The sequence below is a fragment of the Terrapene carolina genome, unplaced genomic scaffold, assembly GCF_002925995.2.
Source record: "Terrapene carolina triunguis isolate 2854851 unplaced genomic scaffold, T_m_triunguis-2.0 Scaffold95, whole genome shotgun sequence".
Lineage (NCBI taxonomy): Eukaryota > Metazoa > Chordata > Testudines > Emydidae > Terrapene > Terrapene triunguis.
In genome coordinates this window covers 21,523,952-21,541,702 of record NW_020664446.1, presented here as the reverse complement: position 1 = coordinate 21,541,702, position 17,751 = coordinate 21,523,952, and the positions used below count along the sequence as shown (strand labels likewise).

The 17,751-nt window shown below is 40.5% G+C and overlaps 1 protein-coding gene across 2 annotated transcripts in view; it reads right to left on the bottom strand.

The window, feature by feature from the left end:
* EDRF1 (erythroid differentiation regulatory factor 1) overlaps positions 1–4,699 on the bottom strand; it is a 47,685-nt gene extending 42,986 nt beyond the window's left edge. For both annotated transcript variants that reach the window (XM_026650932.2, XM_026650933.2), the window contains exons 1-2: positions 4,504–4,699; positions 1,071–1,279 (exon numbers count right to left, since the gene is read on the bottom strand). In XM_026650932.2, the coding sequence (XP_026506717.1) occupies positions 1,071–1,279; positions 4,504–4,620 (326 nt within the window). In that variant the 5' untranslated portion in view covers positions 4,621–4,699. The remainder of the gene's footprint in view (positions 1–1,070; positions 1,280–4,503) is intronic.
* Between the last annotated feature and the right edge of the window lie 13,052 nt (positions 4,700–17,751).

Sequence of the window (17,751 nt, the reverse complement as noted above, 5' to 3'; positions counted from 1 at the left end):
GCAAAGGAGGTTTAGGTTGGACATTAGGAAAAAGTTCCTAACTGTCAGGGTGGTTAAACACTGGAATAGACTGCCCAGGGAGGTTGTGGAATCTCCATCTCTGGAGATATTTAAGAGTAGGTTAGATAAATGTCTATCAGGGACGGTCTAGACAGTATTTGGTCCTGCCATGAGGGCAGGGGACTGGACTCGATGACCTCTCGAGGTCCCTTCCAGTCCTAGAGTCTATGAATCTATGAATCAAAGTACCTAGTGCCTCTTTAAGAAAACCCTTTTTTTTTTATATGAAAAAAGAATCTACAGAGCCATTACAAAGTACAACAGGATCTGAGCTTTAAACGCCACAAAATCATTTTGAAGTTACAAGTTGTTTCTTTGAAGCAGTCTTTAAATTGTTCTTGAAATCCAGTTTTCAGTCATTACAAAACACAATGTTTTAGAGAGATGAGGGCAACTATACAAGATGCTTTATTTGTTTTGTAATGGAAAGGAGCCGAGTTGCAATAAATGTGTTAGCATATCATGAAAAGTGGTTATTTGCCAGAACTTTCCTTGTCCAATTTCCAAAATATCAAACCACCATGTTTTCCTAATTATTTTTCTTAGGTATTTGCCACCTATTTTTATTTTTAAAACATACATTTATTGTAGGCATGGCAAGAAAATTTCCATAAATGTGTCCATTCCTATTCCTGAATTTCCAAGCCGGCAGCCAATTCCTGACCAACAGTCAGGAGGCTACAAATTTGTTTCAGAATATTATTCTTTTTCCTTATGTGATCAAAGAGCAGAATTCCTATTACTACTCAGTCAATCTAGCCTGACCAACTGATACCATCCAATTGCAGGTCTGTAGTCAACATGAAGTGAGTTTGATTGTCTCAGTCCAGTTGCCAGCATACACACCGCAAAATCTACCATCATAACTGGAATTCTTAATCACCGCCTAAGCAAGAGGGATTAAAGCATATTGGGTGAAGGAAGGCAAAGGAGAGTGCAAAGACAGAGAAAGAAGGAGAAACAGAAGGGATAATAGAGAATAGGACAATTTGTAGTGATGTCAGTGTTACCTTGAAAATAGTTTGCTCTTCTTGCTGTTTCCAAGAATGGTTGTTCCTGCTGGCCCCAGTTTGGCGCTTTCACGTAACCAATTGGCAGGTGGAAGTTTCAAATCAGTTTTCTCTCGAAGACGGGCAAATGCTGCTTGTGGTGGGGCAGATGAATATTTCACCACAGCACTGCTTTTTACTTCATTACCTCCAAGAAATAACACTGATCCCTAGTTTGCAGAATAGAAATTAGAGTCCTTCATTTATAAATTAGTTTCTTAAAAAGTTACTAGACTTTACTTGATGTCAGTTCAATTCCATTAACTGACTATACTAGAAATACAATTAACGACAGGCCATTTTCTACCCAACTTAATTAAGGCCTAATCCTGTAAAGATTTACACATTTAACTTCACACATTGTGATGAGTTCCACTAACTTCAGTAGTATTCTTAAGCATATGCTTAATTTTATGTACTGGGAGAAATGCTACTGAAGTCAGTAGAACTTACCACAGAGTGTAAAATGAAACAAATGCTTTATAAATCTTTGTATGATTTAAATTAAGAAAACACACTGCAGAACACTGGTCTCATTACAGATTAAGTATAATAGTGAAAAGCATTATGTGCTGACATAAATAAGGGTTTATAATTACATTTTTAACTACTGTACCTCAGTCCTAGTGTAAATATACTATTACTAACACAATTGAAGACAGTGTATTACAAGTCAGACAACCTTAAGTACATGTGCTGCTATATGCTTTGCTTATTAGCGTTTTTCATTTTAAGCCTCCCAAAGTGTTTTATACCTATATGCAGAATATGTATCATTCCCACAAGATTAGTAGTAACCAACCTATATCAGCATATCGCATAACATCAGAACATCAGAATAAGAAAAAACAAACAGCAACATAAATGCATTTTAAGTATTACCACATAGAAAACTGAAACAAGCTCTCATTCTGGTGTTCAGCTGTTTTGCAATGTGCCAGTTGCTCATTCTCTACCCCAGAGTTACTGTTATATAGCAGTAATGTGCATGCTGTGTGTAGGAAAGGTCCTGATTCTGCAAATGAATCTGAGTGAACAGACCCTTAAGCCCAGGCAGACCCCTAAAGACCTGAACTGGGGCCTGTACCTGTATGTCTCTTTACTAGAGCTTCTAGTTTGCCAATGCTGCATACAATAGGTGTAAAGTCTGAATATGCAACAGTCACGCATAGCAAAAGTAACCAGTAATCTCTTATGTGACAACAAACATGAAAATTCTTTGAGATGATTGCCTCAGGGCAGCTTCATCTTGTCTACACTGGGATTTCTGACACTCTGTAGCTGCACCATGCAAACCCCTACTCTAGACAATTTATACTGGTACAGTTTACTTTAATTTGAAACTGAAGCGAACTTCCCCAGATCAGATCTACACTAGGGATCTGTACCAATTAAGCTATACTAGAAGCTGAAATCCTAATTTAACAAGGCTATTTTTATTGGTCTTGTACAGAACCAAATACTCTGTCAGTGCATAGCAAATAAATAATAAAAACTGATTATCTTGTAGAGCCACGCATTTGTAATATTCTTTTTTATAAGAAAGGTTAGCAACCCTGAGTTTAGTGAGACCAGAGGGACCCCTATATTTCATTTCTAATGACTATTTTCAGAGGGCTTGGCTTTGCAACCCAATGGGGCACACGAGCATAGTTACAGTATGGCTAAACACAACAAAGATTCACTCGCTATGCCCCAAACCCTAGTTTTGGCTGTTGCATTAAAATACCAAAGAAATATTAAGGAGAGTAGGATTTTTTTTTGCAGGGGAGGAAGAGGGGAAGGCAGAGCAATGAGAATGAAGGCAGGCAAGAAGGGGAAATGGTTTGAAGAGAGAAGAGAGAATTTAAGGCTATGCTGGTTTCTTTATTGAAAAACATCCCAACAGTGGCTCTGGAGAGCTCCTCTTCTTTCCCCTGCAGCTCAGGCACCACAGCACCACACAGAGTAATTTGGCATACTAGGAAGTTTGCATTGTGGTAGCAGTTCATCATTATCCTCACAGGGTATGTCTGTTTACTACATGTTTGCAGTGCAGTTTTAGCTGTCCAAGGACACAAGGAGGGTGAGGTAATATCTTTTATTGGCTCAATGTCTGTTGGTGAAAGAGACAAGCTTTCAAGCTATACAGAGTTCTTCTACAGGTCTGGAAAAGGCACTCAGAGTGTCACAGCTAAATACAAGGTGGAACAGATATCAAACTGCAGTGTCGGCAGCAATGCACCCCACCTACTAAACTGACTGAATTGTACTTAAGGGGTATTCTCTAGAAGCCATTCCTACTGTGATAGAAGAGAAACTGAAGCTAGATGTGTGGTGTTATGAGTTACGCTGAAAGAGGATGGCTAATGAACCCTCTCTAATTGCATACAGAACACTTATTAATAATTGCCAATGTTTAAAAAGGCACCTTTACATGTTTACCCTGAAATCAGGTCACCTCTATGGAGCAGAATCCAATGAAAGAAATTGAACTCAGTAGTGATCATTGCAAGGTGCAATGTTGACAAGATAAACAGATGTCTATTTTATCTAAATTTAGCACTTTTTATCAAAGTACTTTACAAGCACTCCCTCATCCTAGAGAAATATAGTCCTAGCAACTCCTCTGGAGTAGGCCCATATTTGTTTCCCCTCTTCAAGACAGGGAAAGTCTGTTTCCCAGAGTCAGAGAGGGTCTGTGGCTAGAATGAATTTGAGTGTGCCTAGCATCCAGGGCTGTGCTCAGACCATGCTCCTCTTCCCTACTTTGCACTTAGGGTTTGCACACACTACCACTTATGTTGGTATAACTTATGTCCCGCAGGAGTGTGAATAAGCCAGCTCTCTCCTGTCAGCATACAGTGTCTTCACCAGATGCGCTAGAGTGGCACAGTTGCATCAGTGCAGCTGCACGGCTTTTAGTGTACACTATCCCTAAGTGGCAGCCCACTCCACGTGTCGAAAGAAAACCCAGGGGCGGAGCGAGACAGTCACTTCACAGCGCACTCTTTATAACTGTAGGTATGGAGAGTTGAAGGCTGACAGGCACCGAGACAATGGGAAACTGCCACCATGTCCGTGTGCCTGAGTGACACCTGGTAATCCGACAGGTGCCAACCGGGCCGCATGCTGGCAGACGGTGCGGGTGGCCATGCCCCCGGCTTGCTGACACCCCCTCCCACGCACCGCAGGGGGCTAAAGTGGGCGATACCCCGGCTATGGACACAGGTGTGAGTCCGCAGGGCAGACACCCCGGCGTGTGTGTAGACGGGGGAGAGGCGCGGGCACCCCGGCTCTAGAACATCGTGTGAGGGGCTGCGGGAGCGGAGCCCACAAGCGGACCGGGCCCCACCGAACCGCGAGCTCCCCGCCTGGCTGCGGGCTCGGAGCCCCGGGGGAGGCTGCCGCTCACCTGCTTCAGCTCTTCTGGGTCTCCCTTCAGCGGGACGGGCGCCCCTAAGTCGCTTCCCGCGGCGGGGCCCGCTTCAGCACAGGCTCGCCGGGGCGCGGGGGCCCCCGTGCCCTCCATTGGCTCTGTCCTCGCAGCCAGCCCGGCCCCGGCGGGGGCAGGCTGCCGCAGAACCGGAAGGAGCGTGAGGCCGCGGCTGCCACTAGCAGCCCAAGAAGCGGAGGGGAACGGAAATCTCGCGGAGAAGGATCCTTCTCGCGGGACTTGCCGAGAGCAGCAGGCTACAGGCGCTGCCGCAGCCCTTGTGGACGCTCGCGGCTCGCCAACGTGCTTGGGCACGTGCGTCCCTGGCCGGGCGTGTCCGCGTGTCGCGCACGGGGGCTTCAGCTAAGGCGCCGCTGTGGGGGGCGGCTTGTTTCATGGCCGTGCCTGTGACCCTCATAAAATTAACAGCAATGAATCCCTGGCATGTTGGGGTGCGTGGAACTGGCGCCCGTGCAAAGCGTGCAGCAGCCATCCAAAAAGCTAAGCGGGTGTTAGGGTCATTAGGAAAGGGATAGACAGTAAGAAAATAGCATAAAGCCACAGAGGGTCCTGTGGCACCTTTAAGACTAACAGAAGTATAGGGAGCATAAGCTTTCGTGGGTAAGAACCTCACTTCTTCAGATGCAACTGAATAAAGCCATAAAGTATAAAGCCATAAATCCATGGCATACCCACACTTTGGGTACTGTGTGGCGTTCTGTCCCATCTAGACAGAGCTCTGTTAGAACTGGGGAAAGTACAGAGAAGGGCAAGACAAATGATTGGGGTATGGAACGGCTTCTGTATGAGGTGAGTTTAAAAAGACTGGGACTGTTCAGTTTAGAAAAGAGATGACTACGGGGGGAGATGATGGCTATAAAATCATGACTGGTATGGAGAAAGTGAAGAGGGAAGTGTTATTTACCCCTTCACATATCACAAGAACCAAGTGTCACCCAATAAAATTAATAGGCAGCAGGTTTAAAACAAACAAAAAGAAGTACTTCTTGAACTCGTTGATGGGGTTGATGTGAAGGCCAAAAGTATAACTGGGTTCAAAAAAGAATTAGATAAGTTAATGGAAGGTAGGTCCATCAGTGGCTACTAGCCAGAATGGTTAGAGATACAACCCCATGCTCTGAATCTTCCTAAACCTGTGGTGGCCAGCAGCAGGGACTGGACAACAGGGAATGGATCATTTGATAATTGCCCTGTTCAGTTCATTCCCTCTGAAATATCTGGCACCAGCTACTGCTAGAAGACAGGATATTGGGCTAGATCAGGGGTGGGCAAACTTTTTGGCCCGAGGGCCGCATCTGGGAATAGAAATTGTATGGCGGGCCATGAGTGCTCACAAAATTGGGGTTGGTGTGTGGGAGGGGGTGAGGGCTCCAGCTGGGGCGCAGGCTCTGGGGTGGGGCTGGGGATGAGGGGTTTGGGTGCAGGGGGGTGCTCCAGGCTGGGATTGAGGGGTTTGGAGGGTGGGAGGGGGAACAGGGCTGGGGCAGGGGCAGAGGCTCAGGGGTGCAGGCTCCAGGCGGCACTTACCTCATGCGGCTCCCGGAAACAGCGGCATGTCCCTTCTCCAGCTCGTATGCGGAGGTGCAGCCAGGCAGTTCTGCATACTGCCTGTCCACAGGCATCATCTCTGCAGCTCCCATTGGCTACGGTTCCTGGCCAATGGGAGCTGCGGGGACGGCATTTGGGGTGGGGGCAGTGTGCGGAGCGGAGCCCTTGGCTGTCCCTATGTGTAGGAGCCGGAGGGAGGCCATGCCGCTGCTTCCGGGAGCTGCGTGGAGCGGCCCTCGACCCTGCTTCCCAGCTGGAGTATCGGAGCGGGGCAAACCCCAGACCCCACTCTCCAGTGAGAGCTCGAGGGCCAGATTAAAACAGCTGGCGGGCCAGATGTGGCCCACGGGCCATAGTTTGCCCACCCCTGGGCTAGATGGTCTATTGGTCCAACCCAATATAGGTATTCTTATGTTCTTAGAGTAAGCTATCTCCATGAGCTTCCTTAATATTAAGACTAATGGCATCCAAATTATTGCTTTGATCTGTAATTACCAGACATTCTTTAGCAGATGCTTACAGTACTCTGACTAGTCAGTTTAACTTGTGTTGAAGACTAAAGCCTGGAGGTATGTTTGGTAGTATAATTTAAAATTGAGTAACAGCTTTTTTGATACCTGGATGAGCTTAGGTAGTTACCTACGAATGACAGCTGTTTGCACTTTTATTTACATTTTCTCTTTAGTTAATGCAGTTGTTATTCACACATCTCACTATCCATGTGTGTTCTTTTGTTAGCTAATTAGTAAGATGAGATGTAGAATACCAGGAGCTTTGGCCCAGAATCTCAAAGGTATTTAGGCATGCAACTCTCATTAAAATAAATGGTAGTTAGCTGTCTAAATACCTTTGAGGATCTGGACATTTGTACTTGCCTGCAACAAATGGCTTGCGATGCTCCGAACTATTCATATTTAGTGTCGGTTTTTTCTTGCTGCATTTGCCACCATGGCATTTAATTCCCTTTAAAGTTAGATTAACCTGTCCACATTTTATAAAACAAGCCAGCATCATCTAAAATGCAAATGTCATTCTCTGATCAGTTTATAAGAAGATAAGGACAAGTGTTGTCTAATCTCTAGATTAGTCAGGACTTCTGGGTTCTACCTACAGTTGTGACAAAACTCAGTGTGTGACCTTTAGCAAATACTTCACCTCTCTATGCCTCCTTTCTCTGTCTGTAAAATGGGCAAAGCAGCCCTAGTTTTCAGCTGACTGTTATTCTTCACTTCCCTTCACAAAAATTGTTGTGAAGTGTTGCTAAACAAAAGAAAATGGCTGCCATGTCCACCTCAGAGTGAGTGAGGGCCAACAAGATGAAGTGATCCCACTGTTTACAGATTCTTTCCAGAGAGAGATGCTGCAGATTATATCCCACTGTCATCTGACAATTTCACCATTTGTTACCTTGAATTTCTCATTGACAGCTCTTTCTTTGTAACCTGATTTGTGCCCTATAATCTCACGGGGCTGTTTTCAGCAGACAGAGCCAACTAATGACAAGTTTGCTACATTTGTTCACTAGTACAGTTCCCCAAGGATTTACTGGGGAGGATTTAATAGACTTCTGAAGTATCAGTGAAAGAAAGAAATATCTAATACCTATCTTGATATCTCTTTATCTAATTAGATGTTTAATTGCTAGGGGAACTAGTGTTCTTCATTCTAAATAAAGATAGTGGAAATTCTAATTATTTATAAAAACTAGAATTTTAAACAAAGCATTTATTTATTGTTAGCTTTAGAGACTGTTTATAATATCTAATGTTAATGACAGTTGCTCCACTATTTGTGAGGTTCTATCAGCTCTTCCACTGTAAATCCCATCTTGAATGCATATAGAATATTTGCCATAAAAATTAATTCCAGGATGAATCTTGCATATAGATCTTATATGATAGGCGCAGTTTCTATTTACATAGTTCAGAGGGCATATCCCAACGTTCCCCATTCACCCAGTTTTATTAGGTCTCGCTACAGTTTCTGTAGAATCATCTCTAGCCTTGATTAATCTAAATGATTTTATATTTGCAAATTTTATCACTTCACTGATCACTCCCTTCTTCAGCTCATCTAGAGCAATTTAATTAGGTCAAGAAGATACTGTGGATTTCATGTTATGGGAACCCTTTAACATATTATGGGCTATATGTATGCAAACCTTCACTCATGGGGGGTGGGTAGGGGGAAGAAGTGGTTCAGAGGAGCTCAGCACCAAATGGAAAATATGGAGGAAGGAAGGTTAGTTTTGTGGCTAGGGTACCAGACTAGGATCAATTCCTGGCTCTGCCATAGACTTAATTAAAGATAATTAACTATCAGACATTCTGCGGCAGAATCAGAATGTAGCCCAGGCTGCGACTTCAAAGTGCTGTGTGTACAGCTATTTTCAGAGCGCTAGTGCCAGCCCAGTAACCCAAATCTGTTAACTCCCAGATGGAAGGCTTACTCCAAATGTTGTGTAGACATACCATTAAATTCATTAATGTTTGGGAGGTGCTCAGATACTGGCAAGATAGAGACAATATAAGTTATCTAAATAGGCAGAAACATTCTTACTGCATCTGCTAGATTACTGGTGGGAGAGTACACAGCAGGATCTGCATTAACCTTTAACAGAGAGCCATGTGTTTTCCTCCCAACTCTGGTTCAGCTCCCTTAGCAGGTGTTACTGAATGGGCATGCCTAGGATACACCCTTCTGCTCCCTTCATCTTTGACGGTCTAGTGCTGCTGCTGGTAGATGTTTCTTGTCCTTGCACGAGTGCAAAGACTGAAATTGTAACACACATCATCCGTCAAGGCTGTAAGCAGCAGGGCGAAGGTTCCTTTCACCCATCCACTCTTTGTGGACCTGTGCAGGCCAACCACAATCTTGCCTTCAGTATTCTCACTACAGATGGGTAAATGTATTTTTTGCTTTTTTCTGGCTTTGACGTGTAGGAAATTTATTTTAATTTATGTATTTATTTTGTAATGGAAAAGAACCTAAATGAATATTTTGTGTTTCCATTACCTGGCTGGAATTAAGCCATGTTAATGATGGTGATGATTATTAATATAAAACTATCAGATTTTCAGTGGGTGATTTCTCTTTTTTAACTACTGTGGAACATGTTAAACTTATTATCTTGTTTGCTTATGATTCTTGTAATTTTAGTTGCCTAGTTGAATCTTTTACTTTAACAACTGATAATATATATTGATTCCTGTATTCCTTTTAAAATACAGGTGGTGCTCAGCATTGGCCTAACACACTCCCATTGAAATCTGATTTAAATGGGAGCAGAAATTCGCCAAGAGTGAGTGCCTTTGAAAACCTACATTTGTATCTCATTGGCTGGCATTATTGTTTTAATCATTCCTGTATTTCAGAAGCAAGCTGTACAATGTACTAATTTTGTTAGATGAATAAATCTGGCTTCCAAATAGCTTGTTTTAGGAAATGGTTTCTGAAAGAAATTGAGATTGTAAGGATTATTTAAGATCTGGCAAATGTAACTAGTTTCTTAGAAGGTTTTTCATGGACAGATGTTTCAAGATTGAGTGTAAGCAATATATACCAGTAGGTGGTGCAAACTGCCTCTGTTTAAGCTCAAAATGTAATTTAAAATTGTATCGTGAATAGCTTCACCATAAAAACAATATTGTAACTTGTTTGCTCATTTTATATAGTTTAGTTTTAACTTCACAGAAAATGCATTTCCTACACAAATGTCATTTTGTTGGCCTCTCCTTCCTTTTGTGCTAATGTGGTCATCTCAGAGGTTACAAAATACTTGGGGACATGGGGAGAGAGGTTAGAGAAATGTTGGGTCATTGTGAAGCATGCGAGGAAATACTGCTCTGTGTTTGGTTACATGTTTTCTGGAAAGGATATATTTTAATTGAATACTCAAGAATAGCATTGTTTAAATACATGTCTATGGCAGGGGAGGCACAGTGAGTTTATTAATGAAAATGAAATTATTATTCGTATTAAATTAATATACTAGCTTTTATCCTGCAGAGACCTGCATTGTATTATTATTTAGATTGTGTGAATTGACTTTCGTGATCTCCACGTTTCTCAAAGTAGACATTTGTCGGCATAATGAAACCATAATTGAGCACAATGTAAAGTTTAGAAAGAAGCCTCCGTATCCATAACTAGGATGCTGGGGGGTGGGGGGGGGCGGATAAAGAATAAACAGGCCTTAAGATATCTCTATTAGGTTTTACACAAGGCCCACTGATTGCTGTAGAGGTGGAGAATATTAGGGCTTGATCCAAAGCCCAATTAAGTCAATGGTAGTCTTTCTATTGACTTCAGTGAGCATTAGATCTGGCCCTTATTGAATTCTAAGTGTCCAGCCAGAGTGAATGAGTTCAGTAAGCTAGAGAGTTCTTTACATTTATGTTGAGTCTAGAGATAGATTCTTGATAGTCTTTTTTGGGTGTATTAGAAGTATATGACATAGGGAGTCTTTTCCCACAGTACATTCATATATGACAAAGGGACTGTGCTGCTGATAGCTCTTCCTGAGCACAAAAGGAGATGTGGCTAGTGCACTTAATGAACCCCCAAGGCCCGTAAATTGGTGAGGTCAACCTCCCTTGTGGGCCTGGAGAAAGGAGCCCATATTGCACTGTTCTGCAGCAGGCATAAGCTGTGCTGTTTCAGTCATCCTGACTGCATTTGCCTTGTGCAGACAGAATTTCTCAAAGCACCACCCTCACCAACACAACTTCAAGGAACAAGAGCATAATTCTGCCATATATTTCATGTTATAGCAGTCTCGGATGATGACCCAGCACATGTTCTTTTTAAGAACACTTTCACAGCAGATTTGACAAAACACAAAGAAGGTACCAATGTGAGATTTCTAAAAATAGCTACAGCACTCGACCCAAGGTTTAAGAATCTCAAGTGCCATCCAAAATCTGAGAAGGATGAGGTGTAGAGCATGCTTTCGGAAGTCTTAAAAGAGCAACACTCTGATGCGGAAACTAGAGAACCTGAACCACCAAAAAAGAAAATCAACCTTCCGCTGGTGGCATCTGACTCAGTTGATGAAAATGAACATGGATCATTCCGCACTGATTTGGATTGGTATCGAGCAGTATCTGTCATCAGCATGGACGCATGTCCTCTGGAATGGTGGTTGAAGCATGAAGGGACATGAATCTTTAGTGCATCGGCACGTAAATATCTTGCAACGCCAGCTACAACAGTGCCATGCGAACGCCTGTTCTCGCTCTCAGGTGACATTGTAAACAAGAAGCGGGCAACATTATTACCTGCAAATTGTAACCAAACTGGTTTGTCTAAGCGATTGGCTGAACAAGAAGTAGTACTGAAGGTTTTATAGGCTCTAAAGTTTTACATTGTTTTATTTTTGAATGCAGTTATTTGTTTGTACATAAGTCTACATTTGTAAGTTCAACTTTCATGATAAAGAGATTGCACAATAGTACTTGTATGAGGTGAATTGAAAAATACTATTTCTTTTGTTTTTTTACAGTGCAAATATTTGTAATAAAAAATAAATATAAAGTAAGCACCGTACACTTTGTATTGTAACTTTGTGTTGTAATTGAAATCAATATATTTGAAAATGTAGAAAACATCCAAAAATATTTAAATAAATTCTATTCTATTATTAACAGCGGGATTAATCACGATCAATATTTTTAATCCCGCAATTAATCGTGATTAATTTTTTTAATCGCTTGACAGCTCTACTTAAAAATATAATTTTCCTGATTTCATCGATTCATGGATTCCAAAGCCAGAAGGGACCATTGTGATCATCTGCCCTCCTGTACAACACAGGTCATAGAACTTCTGAATTCCTAGAGCATATTCTTGAGAAAAACATCCAGTCTTGATTTAAATATTGTCAGTGATAGAGAATCTATCATAACCCTTGGTAAATTGTTCCAGTGATTTACCCTCACTGTCAAAAATTTACACCTTATTTCCAGTCTGAATTTGTCTAGCTTCAATGTCCAGCCATTGGATTATGTTATACCTTTTTCTTCTAGACTGAAGAGTACATTATTAAATATTTGTTCCCCATATAGATTATTTTAGATTGTAATCAAGTCATCCGTTAACCTTCTATTTGTTAAACTAATTAGAATGAGCTCTTTGAGTCTGTCAGTGTGCAGCATGTTTTCTAATCCTTTAATCATTCTCGTAGCTCTTCTCTGAACTCTCTCCAATATATCAATTTATTTCCTTGCTCAGTGTCTTGTTTTCATGACATACTGTGTCTGATGTGTAATGTTACCAATAGTACAGCACTAATGGATAATTGAATTCTAATTGCTCCCCTATAAAGGATAGCTCTAAACAGGTATTACAAATATTTCAGAAAGATACTGAGACAACATAAGTGAACTTAGAACTATTAAAACTGAAAATCTCATCCACAGCTATAGTATAGAGCCTTCCCTGACTCTGTTTTCTTTATTACTATTATTTATATTTCCTATAATATAAACCATAATGTTTTACAACTTTCATCCTTCAACATTCAAGCCCCCATCTACAAAATCTAAATCTTGCTGTGCCAGAGTGTGTGGTAGTACGAAGACACAGAGAAAGCATTAATGTAGAAATGGTGTTGTCATGTCTCCTTGGACACTATAAATATAATAGATTCACACTTACTGGCTAAACTAGACAAATGATTTTTAACAGCTGCTTCTTCTTTCCTACATTAACTGCTGCAATAGAAGCATGGAGCAGGGAAAGAGCTGTCAAAACCCTAGAACAGCCTGAAGATATGGGGCCTGTTCTCTTATTTACACCCAGGTAAATTGAGAGTGACTCCATTGAAGTCAATGGAATTACACTAGCGTAAATCAGATGTGATTGAGAAGAGGAACAAGCCTAACATTTGAGCACAAGCAAATCCACTATATGCACAGTGTGAAGGAATACAGGAGAAACAATTTCTAATGTCCTAAGGAATGGGTGGAAAGTCCAACCCCAGCTCCCTTAAAACAAAACAAAACATGATTTAAATTTTAGCAGTAAAACTGTAAGAGTGGTCTGGCACACCCCTTCTGAGTATTAGAATGGAAAAATTAATGTCATAATCAGCAAAAACAAAATGATAGAAAAGAGTGCAAATCAATGTACAAAGGGCTAACACTTGATTCATCACAATGGTTTTGATTTCTACTTGCTAGTTTGCCTTCCAAAAGATCCCTTGGTAGACTTTATGAAATATAAGAAGCCTGATTCAGACCAATATAATAACAATAGAATAATCCAGCTCATGGATAGGCCTTGACAACATTTAGAAGGAGAGTAGCAAAGAAAGCTAAGTAAAGGAGGACTCAAAGAAAGAGAGGGTATCATGTGATACAAAGGAAGTCATAAGCTGGTCCAGCTGTGGTGTGCAGCATAAAAATGTCATGGTAAGAAGAAGAGAAGAGGCAAAAGATGACATTCTGACCTCAGGTACTCCAGTGCAACTCTGGAGTACTACCTTAAAATCTGTAGAACCCCACCCAATTTACACCAGTTTAATTAAAATCATATAGGTTTTTGCGTTTAATTTCTTTGGTTTTACAGTACAGACCCGTTTACGCGCGGATGTCGGGAGTCAAGCCATCACGACCGCTTGTTAACGGACCGCGGGTTAAGAGGGCCATGCTGAAATATCTTAAGATATCTATATATACCTATATAATTATCTAGGATTACATACATATTCATAGCGTCTCAAATACTGCAGGCCTATCTGTTAATGGCACTTTGCAAGAATATAACTTCAAATGTGTAATCTAATAAAAACATTATTATTACTATACAGAGGTGAAAGTAACTCAGGACACTTACCGGTACGGGGCAGGGGTGGCTCTGGACCCTGGAAGGGGCGGGGCCTCGGGCGGAAGGGGCGGGGCTAGGAGTCAGCATCCCCCAGCCAGCCCTTCCAAGCCGCCTGGTCCGTGCCGCCTGGGGTTCCCGTGGCGATTTAGAGGGCCCGGAGCTCTGGACGCCGCTACCGCAGCAGGTCCTTTTAAATCGCTGGCCCCGGGGCAGCTGCTCCCTTTGCCACCTCCGCCCCCCGTCGGCGCCCGAGGGGGGGAAAAGGGACAGGGACCTTAAAGCGCTGCAGGGTCCTTTGCTGTGGCAGCGCTTTCACGTTGCTGCCCCCTCGGCGGTAAAGACATGCAACATGTTTCTGCTCCGCACTTCCTGTCGATTTCTATGTCAGTGAGTTAGTAAGCAAATCTGTAGCGCTTCATAGCAAGTTCCTGTACCGCGTGTTAACAAGTCTCGCATGTTAAATAGATAGCACTGGGAGGCATGGCACTACCGCGTGTTAAGCGGATTCGCACGTAAATGGGTCTGTACTGTAGTTGGAATATGGTCTGAACTCAGATACAATCACCTTACACCCCACTATTTTCTTTCTGTCTGTATTTAGAAACATCATAACTTAATAATTTAAAAGACAGATGAAAGATGTATGTCCAATATAGAATTCTTATTTACCTGTTATCTTGCATTGTAGTTGTTGCAATGTTTCGATCATATTCTGCCATCAGAAATTCACATATAATTCTCTGTGTGCCAAATCCCGGTCTCCTTAATGTTAACAGCAAACTCTCAAGATTTGGTTATTGACTTCAGTGAGAGTTACACAGATGTATTTGAGGACTGAACTGGACTCTTTCTATACATCTGCATCTCTAATTATGAAGGGTTTTCCTTTAGAGTATAATTTTAGAATTGAAGGTTTTGGTACCAGAAATCACCAATTTCACAAGAGGGATCTTCATGTTGCATAAATTCTGCTATATGGTATGAATAATTTGTTTTTTAAAGAAAATATAGTGCACATGAAAGGTTTCGTTCCAAAAGGACAAGAAACTGAGGTCCTTTCTTTTTCCATTTTTAACACTTACAGCACAGGCAGTGGCAGTACAAGACCCCACCTTTGCAGTGTGTCACAACCCTATTTTTCATAGCTTACCAGTGATGAGTGTTTGTTCATTATCCTTAGCCTCCAAGACTGGCATTGTCACAAGGGTGCCATCTCATGCCTCTTTTACTTAGTGAGTTTTGTAATGAGTGTCTGCCCATGATTAACTTATACAAGCTTTGCCAGAGTTGTAGTTTTCCAGTAAATTGAGTGACATTTTAAAAGCAGCTGCAGGCTTTTGTTTTTATTCACAGGTTTAAACGCAGATGGCATGATATGGACCTATAGATTTTTGGGATGCCTGCCTCGAGTTGCCTAAACAAAAATAATGAGCTAATCAGGCCATCCTGAGTCATCCATGGTAGAATTAGAGCCATTAGAGTTGACTGGCAGTTTGCTTGAAGGACCCACATTGGGTGGTGGAGCTACTGACTGGATGGGGAAGCCAATCACTGCTTAATATTGTTAAGTTGTTTTACCATTTCAACAGGCTTTTTTCTATACTTTTAGCAACATTACCAAGGTACATTTTCACAAGAAATAATGCAATTGTTTGTTATAGCTTTCAACATAGAATGGCAGGCTAATATGTTAAGTAAGGAACAAATGTCATACAGTAATGAAAGGATATTGTATTTTGACTATAACTTTAAAACTATGTATCACATAAATTCAGTTTTATGAAGAGCACAATAAAAATTTCATTCTGTCAAAATCAATGATGGAAAACAAGATGTGTTTGTACATTGCAGATCTATTTTAAATAAATTTGCACTAAAGAAAAAGAAAATAGGAAAGTAGATTCGGGAAGGTTTAAATTCAATTTGTAGCGCACAAAGCATTCTTAAAAGTTTCAAATAAATGGGAGAATGTTTAGATAAATCTTTTAAACAGTTGGTTAAACAGTAAATAAAGCTTCACATACACATACATAAAAAAGTGTTGGAGAACAGTGAAAGAAAATTTTCAGATCTAAGATGTGATGTTATCTAAATAAGATAAAAATGCATCTCCCCATTTGACTCACGGTTATAATAATAATAATCTCAAAATCACTAAAATCCTATTAATGTTAATTTTCACAGTGTAGATCTCTGGTTATATGCTCACCTGCACTTAACTAAATTGTTAAATTCATAACTTAATTATTCCATTGTTCATATGGACATTTATAATCTAACTTGAAAACTTTTCCTACAATTGTTCTAAAAGCAGTGGTGGTTCAAAATATTGTTTATTTCCTTCCTAGTCGCTTGAACTGGTAAGATGTTGAGTATGATGAAAACCTCCTTACTGGGTGCTGAGTATTTATTTAGGTCCTGATCTTGCAAAAATGTATGCACATGCTTGACTACGCACAATGACATAATCTCACCATTTTAATCACAAGATTTGTGATATTTGATGTTTTTCTTAAAATACCAGCTCTTCGAGTCCTGTTATTTTTTGAGACTCTCAGCTTTTATTGTATTTATTTATTTCAAAAATAAGTTTCTAGCCCTCATATTTACAGAGAAAAGCTTGAAAATGTTAACTTTACAGGTTCAAAGCTAGAAGGCAAATAAAAGGCCCTTAAATTTATTATTTTTTTTAAATCTAGTGATTTTTTTTAAGTCAATACCATGATTTTTTTGGGCCTTACTCGTGATTTTTGAACACTTGGATTTGGTGATACTGGAGTTGTCCCACTGAACTTTATGAGCCTACTCACAGTGCATTAAGTTAAGCATGTGCATAAATTCTTGCAGAATTGGGGCTGTAGTATGTAATATTTTTCTTCACATCTGTTAATATTGAAATCGGTAGGTCATCTTTTATACTTCCTTAATTTCTTGTTTTTTTTTTTTTTTTTTTTTTGTGGCAAATAGCCTTGCTTATTCATCTGCAGTATAAACTGGCTTTGCATTTTCTTGCACATCTAAGAAACTGAGATTTTTTAAAATGAACACTGATGTGTGTAAGTCTAAAACAATTCAATATAAGTACACAGAAATATATCTCACTGACAATACATTGGTGAGAAAACAGCACCTGTTTTATACACTGCACTATCCTATGGCAACAGTTAGTGTAACAAAGTTTGAGTGTGGAAGTAGCCACAGCTGAGTGCACAAACTCTCTCATAGGGGGAAAAAAAGGCAGGGAGAGAGGGTTTATTTCCACTGCTAATGTTCTGCTTATAAATAATTTTTAATTACAAAAAAGCTAGATGTTGACTTTTTAACATCAATCACTGTTGTAACTATATTTTTCCTAAATCAAATAATATTTGATTGGAATTTTTGTGTTTTTTCTGTTTCAGAAATGGTATCCTAACATTGTGACAGCCATACTGCTTTCAAGTGTCCTTGTTTTTATGGTTAGAATTCTTTCTTTTTTCTACAGATATTATCATCCAGATTATAAAATGTTATTGAAATGCTTGTTTTAAAATACTTTATTGGTTCTAAACAAATTAAACATGTTTCAGAGTCTCTATTGCCTTTTTTAAGAGACTGTCCAAGATTTTATTTCTTTATCTCATTTTTGTCCAGCTGCGTTGGAACGCAGGAAAGAATGGTTTTGTCTTCACTTGCGTGTTGACCGGGACCTCACTGAAATATCAGAACCACATGACAGCTTGATTTAAGTAAATGAACATGCAGGAGATTCATAATATAACTTGGTTGATTTTACACAAAGCTTCTTAGGGTATGTCTACACTACGAGGGTAATTCGATTTTACTTAAATC